Source organism: Vespa velutina, chromosome 6 (genome assembly GCF_912470025.1).
Source record: "Vespa velutina chromosome 6, iVesVel2.1, whole genome shotgun sequence".
Lineage (NCBI taxonomy): Eukaryota > Metazoa > Arthropoda > Insecta > Hymenoptera > Vespidae > Vespa > Vespa velutina.
This window is the reverse complement of record NC_062193.1, coordinates 6173698-6193018: the sequence shown is the minus strand read 5'-3', so window position 1 is coordinate 6193018 and position 19321 is coordinate 6173698. Positions and strand designations below refer to the sequence as shown.

At 31.9% G+C, this 19321-nt stretch overlaps 1 protein-coding gene and 1 long non-coding RNA gene across 6 annotated transcripts; one reads left to right on the top strand and one right to left on the bottom strand.

Annotated features, from left to right (window-relative positions):
• Window positions 1-1539: 1539 nt before the first annotated feature.
• Window positions 1540-17288, top strand: LOC124949632 (nose resistant to fluoxetine protein 6). 5 transcript variants are annotated; one of them, XM_047495071.1, is made up of 13 exons: window positions 1580-2095; window positions 2542-2852; window positions 5068-5267; window positions 6292-6500; window positions 12719-12975; window positions 13115-13285; window positions 13354-13447; window positions 13524-13643; window positions 13755-13920; window positions 14792-14967; window positions 15081-15210; window positions 15716-16033; window positions 16555-16710. In XM_047495071.1, exons 2-13 carry the CDS (start codon window positions 2687-2689, stop codon window positions 16678-16680), a joined length of 2133 nt encoding a protein of 710 aa, XP_047351027.1. In that variant the 5' UTR covers window positions 1580-2095; window positions 2542-2686; the 3' UTR covers window positions 16681-16710. The 5 variants fall into 5 exon arrangements, with proteins under 5 accessions (XP_047351029.1, XP_047351026.1, XP_047351025.1 ...); XM_047495070.1 differs by lacking the exon at window positions 16555-16710 and adding an exon at window positions 16900-17288 and having other exon boundaries at window positions 1550-2852; XM_047495069.1 differs by having other exon boundaries at window positions 1563-2852.
• On the bottom strand, window positions 10130-16843 carry LOC124949636. Its single transcript, XR_007101113.1, has 3 exons — window positions 15264-16843; window positions 14232-15188; window positions 10130-14173 (listed from the first exon to the last, which is right to left on the bottom strand). It is a non-coding gene; the product is annotated as an uncharacterized LOC124949636 (long non-coding RNA).
• Window positions 17289-19321: the final 2033 nt, after the last annotated feature.

Below are 19321 nucleotides of genomic sequence, written 5' to 3'. Positions count from 1 at the left end.
ATAAATAATTTTTTATTTTATATATCGTTAATACATTTTTACTGTTGATTATAATTAAATAAACATTTTATAGATTCTTATGTTCTTTTATTTCCAGATATAAATGTTACAAATGTAAATACTTATATTTAATGGCAATTGAGGTGAATTAATAAGAACTTAAATATAATGATCGATCTTTCACTTCCGAGTTATGGCCTGTTGCAAATTATATAGGCATACGTTTGGTCACGTAGAAAGCTTCGTTGCATAAGTTGTAACCGGATCTTTCGAGACGTAGGTAGCTTCCAAGAGAGAAGCCAAGTGAAAAGGAAAAAAATGTTACCACGAAACGAAATGGAAATTGGAAGATGGACTAAGAAATTTGAAGAAACTTCGTGCTTCGTTCTAATAACTTCACCATGATTATATTACACGGTAAGAATGAGCATAATTGAAAATCTTTGATATCAATTGCATTTCCACTGTATATTGTGTAAAGAACATATCTAAAAACGTTTAACTCGGGTACATACAAGTAAAACGTCTTATTGAATTTAAACATAATTTTTTTCTTTTATTTTATGAACAAATATTTCTTCCACTTCGTTTCATTTTATCGGAAAAATCATATTTCACAATTCTCCTCTTTCTCTATTTCTTTCTCTTAGTTTCTGATCAATAGTTCTATAGCTAGTAAAATATATAACTCTTAACGTTTTATATTTCACAAAACCATAATATATAATGTTTGGAAACGAAGAAAATATTGAAATATTTTTTAGAGTTAATTTTATTCTACGGAAGTTCCATAGGAATATTTATCCTTCGAAAAAAATAATTTCATGATTTTTCATGTCCTATTTTAATGTGTCACGAAGGCTTCGATGTCAAATGTTCGATAAGAATATCAAAAAGCAATATCTCTCTTTTCTTCTTATCATGATCTATTCTGAAAAGAAAACTGACATTTATTTTCCAAACTACGTTTTATATTTTTTGTATTTATATCATATCTATGTATGTATATCTTGTATTTTATATCGAGAATAAAGGAAGCCATGAGCATTTCACGTGTCTACGATAAAGGGAAAATATTGTCTCAATGATTTGCCACTCTTGAGAGAAAATCCTGTCACTTATTGTTTAGATCCATGTCCAGATCAATCGTACTGCTGGCTTTAGGAGTCTACTTCCATTATATTAGAATACCTATTGTATTATTTACTGTATTGTCTGATAAACTATAATATAATCGTAATACCTATTGTATTGTCTGATAAGTTATAGCATAGAAATACAATAAAGAACTCGCGACAGATTTTCTCCCAAAATCTCTCTCTCTCTCTCTCTCTCTCTCTCTCTCTCTTTTTCTCTCTCTCTTTTTCTCTTTCTATCTATCTTGTAGGACGAAAATTGTCAGTAAGTTCGTCCTTGCGGAAATTTCAATTAAACTATCCACTGCAAGGTCGGTGCTCGTCAAAGACACTCGTGTTCGCACAAGTTACTAAAATTCATTCGCAAACTCGCGTCCGTTTAATTGCATTGAGAAAACGTTTAGGGCAGACAATCTCCGTGATCCACGACATTTCCTTGGCTGCCAAAGGAGGAAATATACTGACGTTAAAGTGTATTGCCGAAAGAGAAAGGGGAACTTAGTCTATGGCTGCTATGAGCCGATTCGCATCATTCAGTGCGTGATCCTTAACGTATATGTTCAAACGTTCCTTTCTTTGCGGAACGAGGTTCATCGAAGAATTTCATTCGACGGAAGTGTTAGCTAAGTGTTTAATTTATTTGATTTAAAAGAGATCCGAAAGAACAAATATACGTTTCTCGTTAATATCGAGAAAAAGAAGAGGAATCTAGTCTATTATTAAGAAGAAAGAGAAGAAGAAGGAGAAGAAGAAGAAGAAGAAGAAGAAGAAAAATAAGACGAAGAAGAAGAAAAAGAAGAAAAAGAAGGTTCATTCATGAATCCTCGATGAATCGAACGCTACGACTTTCGTTCGTTCGTTAATTCGTTCTTTCGATAGAAGTCGTAAAACGACGAAAGAAGTGAGAGAATTCGCGCTCGATATTATTGAATTGTTTATCGAAGGAGTTATTCTTTAAAGTAAGAAAAAAGAAACAAAAAATAAAATAGGAAAGGGGAAGAAACTTTGTGGGAACGTGTTGTAAATTTTTAAAGTCTTAAGATAGGACCATTCAAGAATGTTGAGTAGATCGAGTAGAAACGAAAGAATTTATCGCGATAATCTTACAGCGTCGTTTAATATTTTGATATATTAACATTGTAATTTTTGTCATCAAAATGACGCCATCTTAAACGATTTCATTGGTTTTTCCCAAGGAAGAAAATAAAAAGATATAACTGAATTAAGTTCGTCGACTATTAAGAGAAATAAATATGGCACGATATTTGAGTTGTTCATTGGTGATACTTGGAGTCGTCGATCTGGCTATTTCCAGAAACGAATCAAACATTCTGCGACTGAGCAAATCCCCAAAATTGACGACTACTGTTGTCAAGGTGATGAAAAATGATATTAATAATTCTAGCGATTATATTGAAGAAAGAAATTTAACGAGAACGAATGAGCCATTGATTGGCTTCAGCAAGAATAATCCTGAATTAGATTGGAAAAATCACGTTAAGATCGCAGCAGAAAATGAGGAGGAACGTCGTGATTTGGACGTTGATTTTATGAATGAAAAACTCGAGAGAACTGCGAATAGCATTCAATGGCTCTCGGATCTGTATGATCCACTTAAGTGGACGAGAGTACCTGGAGAACTTCAGGATGAATGTAGAAAGGATATGGATTGGTTTCTCAAGTCTCTTAAGGACGGAAAGCTTTGGGCTGCTAAGAGTAAGTAGTATGCTTTTACTGTTATCTACCTTCGATGTTTTATCTAATTCTTAGAATAACTTTGTTGAAATATTTTCAATATACGATTTCAAGACATTTCAAGCAGTACGAGTAAACAAATATCAATCAGATTTACGATTCCATAAACTTGTTGTTATTCTTTATGAAACTCCACAATTTACCGCCTTGTAACACTAGTAATGACACAATGAACAAATCGCTTTACGAGTTTTTACCTTGCGACGCATCGATGGAGCGTGTCAAAAGGGAAATTGTATTTTCAATTTCTTTACGAAGCAATGTAAATTTTTTTAACGAAGTAAACAAGAATTTTCTCGCCCAACGATTTCTTTCTTTCGAACAAAGGTCGATCATCGTGAAAACTTATGAAAACGTTGACGGTCGGTCGTTAACATATATTAGAATGTTGGGTTTGTATCAAAAGGATACATCGTACCCATTCTTTCCTTTCTCTTTTCTTCCTTCTTTCTTTCTTTTTCTTGTTGTTTTTTTTCTTTTTCTTTTTTTTTTTTTTTTTATATATTTTGTTGTTTACCTCGACCCACATTTACTCAGGAATTCTTTCAAATGGAAAGCAAAACTTCGTTCTGATTCGTCTTGACGACGAATTTGTGTCAGGTTCGAAGTTCAAAAAATAGAAAGAAAGGAAGAAAGAAAGGAAGCACTTGTAATTGGTTGAGGATGCAAAATTTTTTGTAGCGGGACATTTGGCAAATGTCAATCATTTTTCTTTTTTATAGATACACACGATTAAAAAATATTTTTAGAAAGCGAAAGGATGAAGGAGTTGAATGCATGTAACGAAGGTATGATGGAAAATCTTGCAAAATCGTTTTTTCTTTTTTTTTTTTTTCTCTTTTCTTTATTTATACATGTATCCTACTCTTTCCAACATTGTGAATTTATGGTATATATTGTTCCTATCGATGCAAGGAAATGACGAAACTTGAGAGAGTGCACAGGTGCTTGCCCGATGGATTCCGCTTGTCATGGAATAATATGTCTCTGTAGGAATGGGAAGAGAATGAGCTGTAAGCGATGTTCATTGATTATCTCGAACAATACTGCGATTCTCTCGGCATATCAATTACAGACCATGACAGACACGTTCTGAGCGATACGATCGATCCTTTTAATAATATACGAGATAAATATTTGCTAGGTCATTGACCGGATTCATAATTAAAAAAGAATATCGAATATGTGATCTCTCTTTCTCTCTCTCTCTCTCTCTTTCTCTCTCTTTCTTTCTCAACGTGGGAGGAGAAACAATAAAACCCACCCAAAAAAAAAAAAAGAAAAAAAAAGAAAGAAAGAAAAAAAAGAAGAAAAAGAATAAATATAGTCATATATTTCGCAGTAACGTTGTTATTTCAAAGCTTGCCGGTTGTTACATTATTGAGCAATCTCCCCTTCGGATAACTTCGTCGCGCTACGAATTATTTCATAACGTTCCTAATGATTCTTAAATATAGCTGCGTCAGTCATCGTGCTCGTACTATTACGATTACGTTCTTACACTTGTGAAATTGGTACCTCTCGTTATTTTACGTTTACTTTGGATTTCCTATTTCTTTTGTTTTTATTACTTTACCTCCTACTTTATTTTCTTTCCTTTTTTCTTTTTTTTTTTTTTTTTTTCTTATTACTTCTTATTAACGTTTAAGTATATAAAGCATGTCGGAATGATGATAATCTAGATTACATAGTCTATATAAGATAATAGAAGGAAAGTATAGTCTATTTGTGCATGCATGCAAGTGTGTGTGTGTGTGTGTGTGTGTGTGTGTGTGTGTGTGCGTGCGTGTGCAAGAAAATAAGATAGAACAAACAGTCGCGATATAATTTGCGTCATCTCATTCGATGCAATCTACACTTTCTATCCGATCGGCTTTAAATTGTTCGGGCAAGTTTATATAACTGGTAATGAACCTTTCGAGTTAAGACAACGTAATTGAATCTTCGTATGTAATTGGATTCGTGCCTCATACTTTATTTCTCTCTCTTTCTCTTTCTCTCTCTCTCTCTCTCTCTCTCTCTCTTTCTTTCTATATCTTTATGTCTCTTTATCTGTCTCTAAAAATATCGAAATACCTGTTTTCTTTATAGAATAGTTCATTAAATGTTCAATGATCCAAACACGATGTCTATTTTTTCTTGTTTTTCTTTTTTTCTCCTCTCTCCTCTTTTACAGTGTCCGACGCAAGTGGCCGATATTCCTCGCAATTTCATTTTGGAAATGACTTTTGGTTGGGCTCGAGTACACTATGCAAAGAGATCAACGTAACGAACGAGAAAAATCTAACGGGTGGCTCGAAAAATGCACCACCATATTCTGTCAGCTTTCACGTTGCAAGGATGTACCTGACTTTACCAAAGGAACTTGAATTATCGGTGAGTGTTCTTGTAATAATAGGAGACAAAGAAAGAGAAAGAGGAAGAAAGACAAAGAGAGAGAGAGAGAGAGAGAGAGTGAGAGAGAGAGAGAGAGAGAGAAATAATAAAAGAGAAAGAATATCAAGAGACACTCGTGCAGTCAGTAAAATGCACTAAGCTCAACCTACCATTTACCTATTATAATGGATTTTACTATATACCGTGGTAGTAACCGTAGGGAAAATGAAATTACGAGCGTTCATGCAGATTTAAAGCGCACATTCGAAGGGAAAAATGAATCTTCCATCGAAAATATATCCAGAGGGATTATTTTGGTGTTTTTAATATACATACATATATATATATATAAATTTAAAAGGATGAAAAAGTTATTTAATCAATATCGTTATCATTATCATTATCATTATCATCATCATTATCATTATTATAAATATTATTATGACATTTTACGAATCCATAAGGATTCAACCTCGAAAATTTTCTTACGATTAACATAATGATTTTCGATCATGAAAAGTTATTTCGACTGACGAAATAACTATAAGTAAGTAGGTAGATGTGGCACTTGGAGAAACAGAAGCTTTACTCTGTTATTGAATACACTAAAAGAAGCTTGAAACTTTAACGCAGCTGCTGACTAAAGGTAAAGTCTCTTCTCTCTGAGAAAGTAGTAAGTTCGACGTTTACGATAATCGGATTATGCAACACCTTATATTTCAAAGTTTTGTAAACGGCAACATTACTAACGGAAAAAAGAAAGAAGTAGATAAATGGATGGAAAGATATATAGATAGATAGAGTGAAAAAGAGAGAGAGAGAGAGAGAGAGAGAGAGAGAGAGAGAGAGAGAAAGTTCTTTGCGGTAAACTGTTAGAAAACGAAATGAAAAGGAAAAGGAAAATAATAAGAAAGAAGAAAAAAAAAAAAGAAAAGAAAACTATGAAAGGGAGTTATTTCTGTCGTCACACGATAAAATAGCCTATAACAATTCTTGTGGGCATTGATTCACGTTTTACTTTCAGACACGACAAGTATTTTTGGGTCTTTGCCTGCCAAGTTCTTGCGATCGGCCGTCCTTGATGTCAATGTTAAGAGCCAGCGCGGATCGAGTCGAACGAGAGGGTAATTCTACATATCGATCGGTTGGTCCGAAAATTCACATTTTCACCGTGAAACCAGTGCCGTTAAGCGACTACAGTGTTTGGCAAGATCCCAAGTTCTACATCCTCGCGTGAGTAATCATTAATAATAAATACTCGTGATATCGAAAATCGAACTGTTTGTTGTTGCTATTGTTATTGTTGTTGTTGCAATTGTTGTTGTTATTGTTATTGTTTTATACTTATATAGATAATCTTTCTTGGAGTAGGTAAAATATTGTCAAGTTGATTTAAATTCTTGATTAAATTTGACATTATCTTAGATATATTCATTATAAGATAATGGAACAAATAAAGAATAATTTTTTTCGATTCGAGTAATTCCAAATTATTTAATATTTTCACGCGATTTTATTCAAAATTTTCAAGTAAAGATTTAATAAAAAAGAACAAAAAATAAAAAAAAAGAATATTAATACGATATCGTTTATTGAATAACGCTTTGTCGAGATTTAGTCCTCGAATACTTATTCATCGTAATTGATCAATATGCAGATAATATTAAAATGGCTCCTAATTGATTGGCCTATTCCCGTTAAATTATTACCGATCGTAATGTGCATCAGTAGCACGAGCTCGTTAATATCGCTAAACTTTCCTTACTAATTATTTCTGTAATATCCAATGAACGTCCTAATAAAACTGACGATCCTATTCGCAGCTGACACATTTCCAATCGATTCGACTTTTCGACAAGTAGAATGCAAGATTCGCGAGTCGTGTAATTATGTGGGACATCGATTGACGTTCATTTCATCAACGGGTGGTCGCAAAATAATTGGGAGCCTACCTTTTTTATTTTTTTACGTTCGTCAAAATACTATTTTAATCATACTTGCGTAAGTTTAAGGATCGTCGAACTTGACCGATTTTTATAATTAGTGCGCTCGCATTTTGTTGGCCAAATGTATATATATATATATATATATATATATATATATATATATATTATTAAAATCACGTTTTGTTTGCCAAAAAATATAATGATCTCTCGCGTTTACTTTAGAAGAAAATGCAATAGTCTTTTCACTTAGCTCATTTCTAAGTTTAATCGAGGGTACGTTGTGACTTGGCAAAGGAGATAATTACATTTTCTATGAGTTTCTCCTTTGCACATTATATCTATTAACAAATTCATTTAAAGAGATAAAGAAATAGAAAAAGAGAGAAATTAGCAACTCGTCCAACGAGTTTAACAATTGCATGATACTTAAAACGTCGAGCGAAAGCTTCCGAAATATTATTATCCGGTGCAATCTATAAAAGTGTTTACGTTCAAAATAACTTTCAAACTGCATTCTAAAGTGTATCCGTATATCTACCTTTCTAATGTTACGAAACAAAAATAGCAATCTTATCTGCGTGCCAAGGAAAAGCTTGTATTTTCTTTTAAGAGAAAAAGAAAGGATAAAGAAAGAAAAGAATAAAATAAAGCTTAAAGAATAAAGTAAAGCGATACGTATCGGAGTATTTTGTATGAAGCGAAAAATAAAAAAAAATTTCGATAATTCTGCCGATATAAATGATTAATGTTAAGCGAACGAAATTTGTGCGATGGTTGATATACTTTCAATAATTTGTTCTAACGCAACTGAACACGGAATGAAAGACATGAACATCGTAAATTCACTCATTTCAAACGGACACTTTTTCTTCTTCGAAATTTTATACTTCTGTCCTATGGCAATACACGATATTTATATGGAGAGAAAATATTACGCGTCTGATAAATATCCTTTTATATTTTTACACGTTACGAAATTTTTCTTTACAAAATTGCGAAATGATAATACATCTTTCTTTTATTTGTGCAATCGAGTCATTCTATATCGGCATTTCCTTTTGAAAGGTCACTACAAACGACGACGTGACGTAAAGTTATGCGAATCACGATTGTTATCGGTAACCAAGCTTTTACTTTACAGTTCACTGTCACCGATCGAGCCTTAGAATCGTATGTTTATAAGCGTAAACCTTTCCAATACTTTCTTTCTTTATATGAAAGGTAATAAACATCTCGTTTACGTTATCTCTAACGTCAAAACCTGATGAGATAGATTTTAAAACTAGTTTTGATAAAACAATTTCTACGATTGCGAATTTATTGAAATTTTTCAAATAAATTTAATAAATATAAGAATAATAGGAATAAGAACAGGTATAATGTGAATAGTTATAACAAGAATAGAAAAAACATGAATGGACATAACGAGAATAGGTGTAAGATGAATAGGTCAAGCTGAATACATCAAGAATAGCTCAAGGAAGAATAAACGAAGTATGAACAGGTCAAGTATAAATAGGTATGAATAGGTCAACCATGAACAGATCAAGCATGAGCAGGTATGAATAGGTCAAGCACGAATAAGTGAAGTATGTATAGGTCAAGCACGAATAAGCGAAGTATGAATAAATGAAGCATGAATAGGCAAAGCATGAATAGATAAAGTATGAATAGATGGAGCATGAATAGGTCAAAGAAGAATAGATGAAGCACGAATAGGCCAAGCATGAATAGATAAAGTATGAATAGATGGAGCATGAATAGGCCAAACAAGAATAGATGAAGCATGAATAGGCCAAACAAGAATTGGTAAAGCATGAATAGATGAATCATGAATAGATCAAGCATGAATGGGTATGAATAGGTGAAGCAAGAATAGGCATGAATAGGTCAAGCAAATAAACATATCGAGAATGGAAAAAAGATTTTACCATTGAATCGTTTCTACGTTTCGAATAGAATAGTAATAGTGAACGACGATATAATAACCCACACAAACCAAACAGTTCAAATTATAATTCAGGTAACATTATTACTTTAACTTTTAAGCCAAGTTTCTATCACTAAACATTCTCTTTTAGTTGAATTCCCACTGATATTGTATTTGCAAAAGTTCTTCTTCGCGTTTCTCTGAAACAAGAGATCTAAGAGTTTGAAATTATTCGAATAATTTGTCTTCAATTTGTTTTTTAACAAACTTTAAGATTAAACAAAACTATCATGAATTTCTCGATGAACTTTACGTTTCTTTGTTTGCTCGTTTTTTCTTTTTCTTCTGAAATAATTATTAACGCGAAATATCATGTTGGCAGGAGAGACGTTTTTAGAGTTGTACTCTTTCAGGATTTCGAAAAATGATGGATTTTCAGCAATAAATAATCCTCTTTATTGCGACTATTCTTTTACCCTTTTTAAACCCTCTCCTCGCTCGACAAATTCATTTTGCTTTTATGTATAGCCATGTTATCGATCGTCGAGCCTGCTGTGACTCTTTAAATTTTAATCAAACACTTTTCTCTATATTCTCTCTCTCTCTCTCTCTCTCTCCTTTTTTCTTTGTCATCCATATATAAAAATATTCGACTATTTTTCATTAAATAAACGATGTATAATAACTAAGTCTATTCGAATAATATAAAATGCATAATTTTAATATATATTCCATCGTTTTAATTTTATCGTATAAAGATTTCATATCAACACTCATTTCTGTACGATTTTGCAGACTTTATTTTATTATTATTATTATATATATATATATATATATATGTTTATAAATTCCATTCCTGTTTATAATAGAGAATATAATTTAAATAATACGAATATACAAATTTATTTATCGTTATTCTTATTAGATCAATATCTTAATTGATCGTGATTACTAAAGCATCCATATAATATAAATCATATGGGTATATAGTAATGATAAAAAAGAAAAAAAAAATTGGAAGAAAAAACATACGAAGAAAAATTTTACAATTAATTGATCGATCAATAATTTTAGAATTATTCACGACCTCGACCTACGTGGTGGCTTTTCGTAATATGAAATGAATAGAAGATTCAAACGTATTAGGATCAAGTTCGTTTTGCGGGCGAATGTAATTCGAGGAAATATATACAGCTTGATGAGCTTGATTCAAGATCCTTTTATATAGCATGCCCGATTATAGGCTAGTCTCTCGCGTTTTCTCGCTTGCAGCAACAGCAACAGCAGCAGTAGCAGCAGTAACAGCAACAGTTAACTATTATGTAAGATTATAGAAAGCCTTAAACGTCCGACTTGTGAAAGTGCCACGTTTATCGTTTGCATTCCATTGAACGAATGCGGGTTTCGATGAGGTCGAGTCGAATCTAACGAGGACAAACAGGTCATGGATATCGATCTAAAGGAAAAACTTTTTATTTGAAATTATTTCTTTTTTTCTTATTTAATTTAAGAAGAATTCAATTTGCACCCGAACCTGTTCTATTTACCTTTAAACGACCTCTTAAACGAGAACATGATGATACGTATTTGTTTCCGACTATCGAGATAATTATGGCACTATAATGCATAAGTAATGATAATACGATATCGATTATCATAGATCGGTCTTAAAACGAGCAACAACCGAAATAATTGAAATATAAATATCTACATATATCGTGATAATCTTCGATCGTAAGAGAAAATGGGCCGGACGAATGTTCTTATAACCTTGACTGCTGCATTGTTGCGTGTCACTCCATAATTACGATAGAATAATTTTGTTGAAGTCTTGTAACAATTATAAATACTTTCTATCTCAAATTCATGGGTTTTAGGTAGATATTTTTTTTTTACAAACGAATTCAGAAATACAAGAATACCGAGATACAAACTTTCTAATATATAATCCATATGGATAGATAAGAGATAAAACAATTGATTAGAAAAGATTTTTATTTGAATTGTTTTCTCTCTTTTTTTTTTTTTTTTTTTTTTTTTTTTTTTTTTTTTATTTTTTTCCTCATCTCCCAAGATATTTTAACAGATTTTATTATCGCTTATACTTCGAGTATATGTGAAGAAATATAATAATTTTCAACAAGTGGAAAAGATTTAATCTAAATGATTTCGATAGTTTCATTCTCTGTCTACTGACGAAAGTAACTTGAAGCGTACAATATAGAGTAATTTCCCAAATAGAGACGCTGGGATTTTATTTCCCTTAGGTAGTACTTCCTCTCTTAGTTTCTCTCTATTTCTCTGTAAAGACGTATGGGACACGACAAATTTATGGTTTAACGTAAATTGCATCATGCTGCATCTTTCGACGCTCTCCCAAGAGAAAGAGAAAGAGAAAGACGGAATCTAAAGAGAATCAAATAGAAGGAAGAGATGCACGCCTTCAGAGAATACTAATGAATGTCTCTAGCCTTTCTTCTTTGTTTTTTTTTTTTTTTTTTTTTTTTTTTTTTTTTTATGATACCATAATTTTATCTGTTATGAGCCAATAAAAGAAAATAATTTCATTAAATAGACACGTATTTTCTTTTATATATATTTACTATCTTACTTTTAATTCACATATATTTATTGATAGATCGTTTTATTTTTTTTTTTTTTTTTTGAAAACCAAAACTCATTTTTATACTTTCGCATTTCCTAGACGGTGATAAAAATTATTTCTAGTAAGTAGGTAATTTGCGAAGGTCGGCCTGAAGTAAAAACGTTCACCTACCAAGTGAGAGTGTTATTTCTATGGTAAAAGGAAATCCATGTCACTGTTCGTTCAGTTCAATGAATAATTCGAATTCAATCGAACAATTTATCTATGTAAAGTTTACTAATTTTTCTTTTTCTTTTACGTACGATAAAAAGCATTGCACTTAGGACAATTTCCTTTTTTCAATATTCATGCAAACAGATACCTCTATTCAATGAAAATCAATATCTACTTTTATAGATATAAGATCGTTTCGATAAGATTACTTCGTAATTTTCTTAATAGTTTTTATTCGTGCTCTTCGTTCTAACGAAACAAGTAAGTAGAAGTTACGTCGAATGAATATCGTTGGTTCACGAAAACAGCAAAGTTTTTTTGTTCCTTCTTTTCCTTTTTTATTTTTCTTTTTCTTTGATTTACTCAATGGATTTTCCATTCGTTCGACTTAATTGGATTCTAATCCAGAAAAGTCAAGCGTTTAAATGAGAAAATCTTTTGACGCAACTCTTTGGCTTGGAGGTCGCGCGTCTTAGATATGTCTCTCACAGTGAAAAGAAGAAAAAAAATTCGACGTAGACTTTCCCTTTCCGAATACCGTTTGGAATAATAAGGAGTTACGAAAATGAAATTCTCCGTCTTTATAGAATATATTTCATTTAAAAGGAACTTCGATCTAACTTTACAGTCGTACTTAATTCAACTTAGGTATAAATATTAATCGAATATTTTTCTTTCATTTTCCTTTCATTCTTTTTTACTTTTGTATTTTAAACAATCTCTCTCTCTCTCTCCCTTTTTTTTTTCGTAATTCCAGCACCATCGGCGGAAGTATCCTTTTTTTAATGATATGTGCCACGATCTATGAGCAAAGTATCGTGATAGAAAGCACGGATATCGAGTCTTCGAACGTGACCAACAATAACGAGAAAGTGATTAATTTTACGGATAAAAATTTAACTCAGAACAGTTGTATCTCGATCGTACAAGAAAATGGAGAGGAATTGATCGACAAAGGATCGAACGATATACAAAAGGATATAAGCATTCAGATAAAGAATGATAACGAGAGAGGTAAATTTGTAATTTTTTTTAACATTTTTTTTTTTTTTTTTTTTTTTTTTTTTTTTTAATTGTATACGTACAACGTATAAGAAGAAAAGAAAATAAATGAATGAAAAGAAAGTTCGTCAATTTTAAATACGTGTTTCAGGATTTTGGGCGAAATGTCTACTCGCTTTCAGTCCTACCGTAAATGGTGGAAAAATTATCAGCACCGAGCCAGCTGCTAGAGACAGTTTGACCTGCCTTCACGGTCTTCGAGTCTTTTCATTAGGATGGGTCGTAATGGTCCACACGTATCTCCAAGTTTTTGCTATAGCAGGTAATCATTTTTTCTAGAATTCGTTTCATATGTTTCTCCTAAAATCAACGAATGGGTATTATTTTTAGAGAATAAAACGCTACGTACTGTCACCGAGAGGAATTTTATGTTCCAGACAATCAGCAATGCTACTTTCTCGGTCGATACGTTCTTTTTCATCAGGTAATTGATTCAAGTATATGAAATTCAGGTCAGAATGGAACAGAAAAATAAAATTATATATTGTTTTATTTTTCAGTGGTCTTCTGGTCACGATCTTGTTCTATCGATCTTTAGGAAGCTTGAAAATTGATAAAAACGATTTTCTGAAAACTAGCACGAGCAAGTTCATCGTTATGATTCTCTATAGATTCGTAAGGTGAGTTATATTAGAGTAATGGAAAGAAATAAATGAAAATTATTTTCATGTTACGATTACTCTCCATCTAATTTTTTTTTTTTTCTTCTTTTTTCCTTTTCATTCGTGAAGATTGACACCGGCTTATCTCTTCGTCCTTGGGATTAACGAAATCTCTATAAAACAGGTCCAAGCGAGAACCGTCTTTACGCCGGAGATAGCTAATCATTTGAACTGTGACAAATTTTGGTGGAGGAACGCTCTCTACTTGAACTCATTATATCCTCGCAAAGAGATGGTAAGTCGTTCATAATTATTTTACATTATAATCGATGTAGGTGAAAAAGTTAGCAGTACGAATCAGTTACGTAGAAATCCTTTCGTAATCTTTTTTTTGTTTTCTTTTTTTTCATTTTCTACCAGTATAAATATAGGGGGGAAAAAATGGCTTTTACATTTTTATATATGTATTTTGCAATATGTTACATCAATGTATTAATCTTATTACATGAATCATATTAATCATTTTAGAAAGGCAAGTCGATCGGAATCTACAAAAAAACGTTTCATTATAATCACGAGATTATTATATAGAAGAAACTCGATTACCTTGCAAATCAATCGTTGATCTAGAATCATCGCTTCGCCGATCGTTCGTATTTGCTAATCGTCTCGATTGGTGTAATCCTTAATGAGGTTTAACGATTAATGTCCAGACTTAATATTAGATCAGTACTTGTGTTAGAGAAAATGAAATTGCGGATAGGTATTTATTACGATCGTCAGCACACCTGGTCGCGCCAAATGTATGTCACCGAAATCACTTCCTATGCACCCTCGACAAATCCAAGCGAATACATCCACCAATCGGTGGAACGCAGAAAGGTGCTTCGATCGTTTTCCAATAATTAATTCTATCGGTGATGGGAAAGTTTCGAGCCGATGAGACACGATCGAGCGTGACAACGAGGATCTCGATAAAAATCACCTTTACGAATGATCGAAGAAACGAAGTAGTTAATTAGATTTTCCCCGACAGTTCGAAAGACATCTCCAACTTGAAAATTCATCTTTTTACTACTTTAAACTTCTTGTGCTGATTCTATTGAATTATGAAACTTTAACCGTCGAGTTATTCCTACGTTTAAATTCCTACGATGAAATTTCAGTGTATGCTGTGGAGTTGGTATATGTCGAACGATACGCAGTTCTACGTTCTCGGTATACTTCTTCTTCTTTTCTCCGTCAAATATAAGAAAATTGTAATCAGCCTGGTGATAGTCCTTATCATATCTTCTTGCTTCACAACTTTCTCCGTAGCATATGCCAATGACTACATCGCAAGGTATAAATTATCGTTCAATCATATTTATTTTCTCTCTCTCTCTCTCTCTCTTTTTCTTAACTATTTTCTTTTTTTCATTAATTAAACGTATTGTTTATTTTTGTCAAATCTAGAATACAAGAACCATTTGCCCTTTTTGACGAACTCTACGATAAGCCTTGGTTAAGAGCCGGTCCTTATTTCGTTGGTACCATTACAGGATATTTTTTATTCAAAACCAACTGCAAGATAGAACTATCTTTGGTAAGTATCTAATTACATGAACACGTAATACGTAAAATCTTCAACGCTATTACCAAGGTTACATTACAAGATCCTCAATTCTATGAAAATTCTATAGATGATATTATAAAAAGCAGAAAATAGGACACCGCTAGACACAATATTATCGGGAGACGTATTATATTTCGTATGAATGGCGTATGCCTCTCTTAAGAGGCACATCGCGCTACCAAACATGGCCTCGATTCAACGAATCGATCTTCCTCCAACGACGATTATTTTCTATTTCGCCAACACCAAGTTTAATCTTCATATTCCAAAACTTTGTTCCATCTAAATATAAAGTAGAACGATAATATCGCGCGACGTTTTTTTTATCTTTTTCTTTTTTTTTTTTTCCCACGACTAGTCGAGTAGGAAATGATTAATTGTAATAATAAAAGATAAAAAAGTATGAAAATGAAAAAGAAAAGGTAAAAAAAAAGAAAAAAACAAAAGGATTGAAGTATCGTCCTTTCACTTTCAGTGCTCAAAGTTGATAGGCTGGTTGCTGTCAGGATTGATAATGTTCTCAGTGGTCTACGGTTTATATCCAGCTAATTTAACGGTAGTAGTGAGTTCAATTTACGCGGCCTTAGGTCATACTGCCTGGGCAATAGCAGTGGCCTTCATCGTGATCCAGTGTTGTACCGGTTCAGCTAAAATGGTAGACAGCCTTCTGTCTTTGAGGCTGATGTATCCGCTATCACGGTTAACTTATTGTGCTTATTTGGTGCATCCTGTCATCATGATGATCACCGTTGCGCAAATGGATGGCCCGTTGCACCTTCATAACGGTATTGTGGTAAGGTCCTATTTCTCTCACGATTATTATTTTTTTTTTCTTTTCCAACATTATCAAGATATAATATTATATTATAAGGAGAATTCTTTATAGCTATGAATTTTAAATTCGAATTCGTTTTTCTGAATTATTATTAAACAAATACATAATTTATTTCCGAAATAAATTTCACGGCCGTCATGCCTTATCTTATTTATGGTGAGTCCAAAAGCTCGTAAAATGCCGAAAAGAAAAGTAGTAAAAGATGTCATGTATTAAACCATACCTTGTATCAGGTAGAAAATAGCCTAAAGTAAGATAATATTATTTCAAAATCATTTGTTCCTTTCGCAGCATTGAACAATGCTACTCTATGTTCATATCATACGATTTTATATTCATATATCGTGAATACTTCGCTGACTGCGTTTAAGTTTTTCAACGTCTTTGTTGCATAGATAAAGAGAGAAGAAAAATGAAATGCTTTCATAGATAAACATATTAAATCCACATACATATGTTATATGTCTGTTCTTTTAAAGCTCATCGTTTACTTTGGCAATCTTGTCGCCTCTTACCTCATGTCATTTTGCATTTCTATCGCTTTCGAGGCACCAGTTGTAAACCTTTTGAAGATCTTCTTTACTGGAAAAAAACGGACGAGATAGGACACAAAATTTATCGTCTCTTGACATACGGTACGGTATACAAAAAAAAATTAAAAGGAAATAAAAATAAAAATATCTCTTGCATTTCGTTCTTTGTTATTTTTTTTTTATTTCCTTTTCCTTTTTTTTTCAATATTCATTTCATAATCTTTCATTCATTAATTTTTCATTGATTGATTTTTCTTTTTCTTTTTTTTTTCTTTTTTTTTTTTTTTTTTGAGAAAATCGAGAAAAAAAGCAACGACAAATCGATGTGTCCTTTAAAGAGAAAATCCTACCAGATGATACGTATAATCCGTTTACGTTTTCGTAGAAATGTATAAACGCATCAAAAATGCATTTATATATGTATAGATATATAAATATAATATTCTGTAAATAATATTTTTTATAACATTCAAATCTTTTCAATGTAAATGAATGCGAGATATTCTATAAGTAATCAATTAATATCGAAACAAATATCAATTAAATCCAGAACAAATGATAAAAATAAATAGAAAAATATTATTACGTTCGACTTACTATTGGCCTTTATAACAATCGTTACTGTGTATCGATAAAAATAAAATGGAGAAGTATATACCGTGACAAACGAGTCGATTCTTCGGAGAAGAACTTTCACCTTTCATAATCCATTCTTCCTTATCCCGTTAAATCTCTGCCGATAGAATATGAACAATGTTCTATAAGCGAAAGATAGACACGTTCAAGTATGATTAAAAGACGAAATTCATTTGGTGACAGTTTATTTCCGCGTTTCCTTAGATATGAGGACTAGATCGAAAATATCATGATAGGGACAACAGTGAGAAAGAGAGACAGAGAGAGAGGGAGGGAGAGAGAGAGAGAGAGAGAGAGAAAGAAAGAGAGAGAGAGAGCAAATTGGACATGAAAACACGGTAACTTTCCTCGTCTATCGTGAAATATAAAAAACTGTATAGAAATGCACATATATCTATATATATATATATATACACACACATACATATATACACGCAAATACAAACGTATATATCGCGAATTGATTTTCGATGCTTTGACCATATGTGAATATTTTAACATCCTTGTATCCTTTTTCGCTTATAAATCTATATTTTTATCTACATATATATATACATATATACATATATACATGTATGTATATATATATATACACACATTTTATAAACACACACACATATATATATATATATATATATATTGGGTTGCATATATCTTTTACGAGATAGTTGTTCCTAGGGTGTAATAACTGATCCAAACGATATACTTCATTGATGTACATCGACGCTGTACATGTTGGAAATATTGATATATTGTGTGTGCGTATATATATATATATATATATATATATATACATATATGCACAGATATACATATCCACTCTCTCTCTCTTCTCTCGAAAGAAAGAAAGAAAGAGAGAAAGAGAGAGAAAAAAAATAGGATATTTCGTATTGAATAAAATATTATTTCGCGAAATAACAAAATTCCATATCTTCATATCAAATATAACATACGATTAAATGTCGGCCTTATGAACGTCATATAATAAAGTCGATCAAATAATTGATCTTATTTTCCTTCTTCACAACATGCAAACGAATAGAATCGTATAATTCTACTTTCTGATCAACGTGACACGTTTTTCTTTTTTTTTTTCTTTTTTTTTTTTCCTCTTTTCTTTTTTGAAACAACGTCAATCTAATTAGATAATCCTCGAGCGACGTTGTCTCTTATATATCCTTTATATCCAGTTAACCTGACAGATAATGAGTATACACGTGAGTTTAGTATATACACTTTCCGACAAGGTAATAGATAAACTTAGGAAGTAGGTAAATAAACGTCGGAAATTGAGACTGTCGATTTTACATCTTCCGTTTAACGTCATTGTACGTAAAGGAGTAAAACGAGAATTTCGATCGGTAAAATAAAGATGATGGAAATTATAAATTTATTTTTCATCGAAGGCGTCATATCTCATCTACTTTAAACTACGTCTCTCTTTTTCTCTCTTTCTCTCTCTCTTCTTTTTCTATTTCCTCTTAAAATTCTCCCTTTTAAAATTCTTTTGCGATCACGCTTCGATTCTGAAGTAACATCATTCGTATTGCGTTCATTGAAGCGGAAATCCGATATCAGAAATTGGCGTAAAGTTTTCGATTCGATTGCTTTGCTATTTATTTCTCTCTTTCTCTCTCTCTCTCTCTCTCTCTCTCTCTCTCTCTCTCTTTAAATATTCCGATTTATTGTGTTTTATTAATTACATTTATCATTTTTACTTACGTGATATGTAATGTACGAAAATAACGATATGCAATTAACGCATCAATTAATTTCACGTTTACATCCGTTCATGTTTTGTCGATAATAGATAAATATTATTAATATCGATAGTCATCGAAGAGAAAAGTAAAAGAAATATTTAATAGAATTTTAACAATCGTAAACGATCATTTACCCGCGCGATAATTAATTCCTCTATTTTTTTCTTTCATTTGTCACCGAAAACGTTTCATTTTTCAAAATTAAACGATTCTAAATTCCTTCAATTTTTTTTTCCTTTCTTTCTTTTTTTTTTTTTTTTTTTTCTTTTTTTTCCTTCACGAACAAAAACATAACCTTTTCCCAAAGGCACTGT

Coding starts and splice junctions, on each gene's coding strand:
- LOC124949632 (XM_047495069.1), top strand. CDS start 2,390: ATGGCACGATATTTGAGTTGTTCATTGGTGATACTTGGAGTCGTCGAT. Junction 2,853..5,067: donor AAAGCTTTGGGCTGCTAAGA/GTAAGTAGTATG, acceptor CCTCTTTTACAG/TGTCCGACGCAAGTGGCCGA. Junction 13,448..13,523: donor GATACGTTCTTTTTCATCAG/GTAATTGATTCA, acceptor TTTATTTTTCAG/TGGTCTTCTGGTCACGATCT.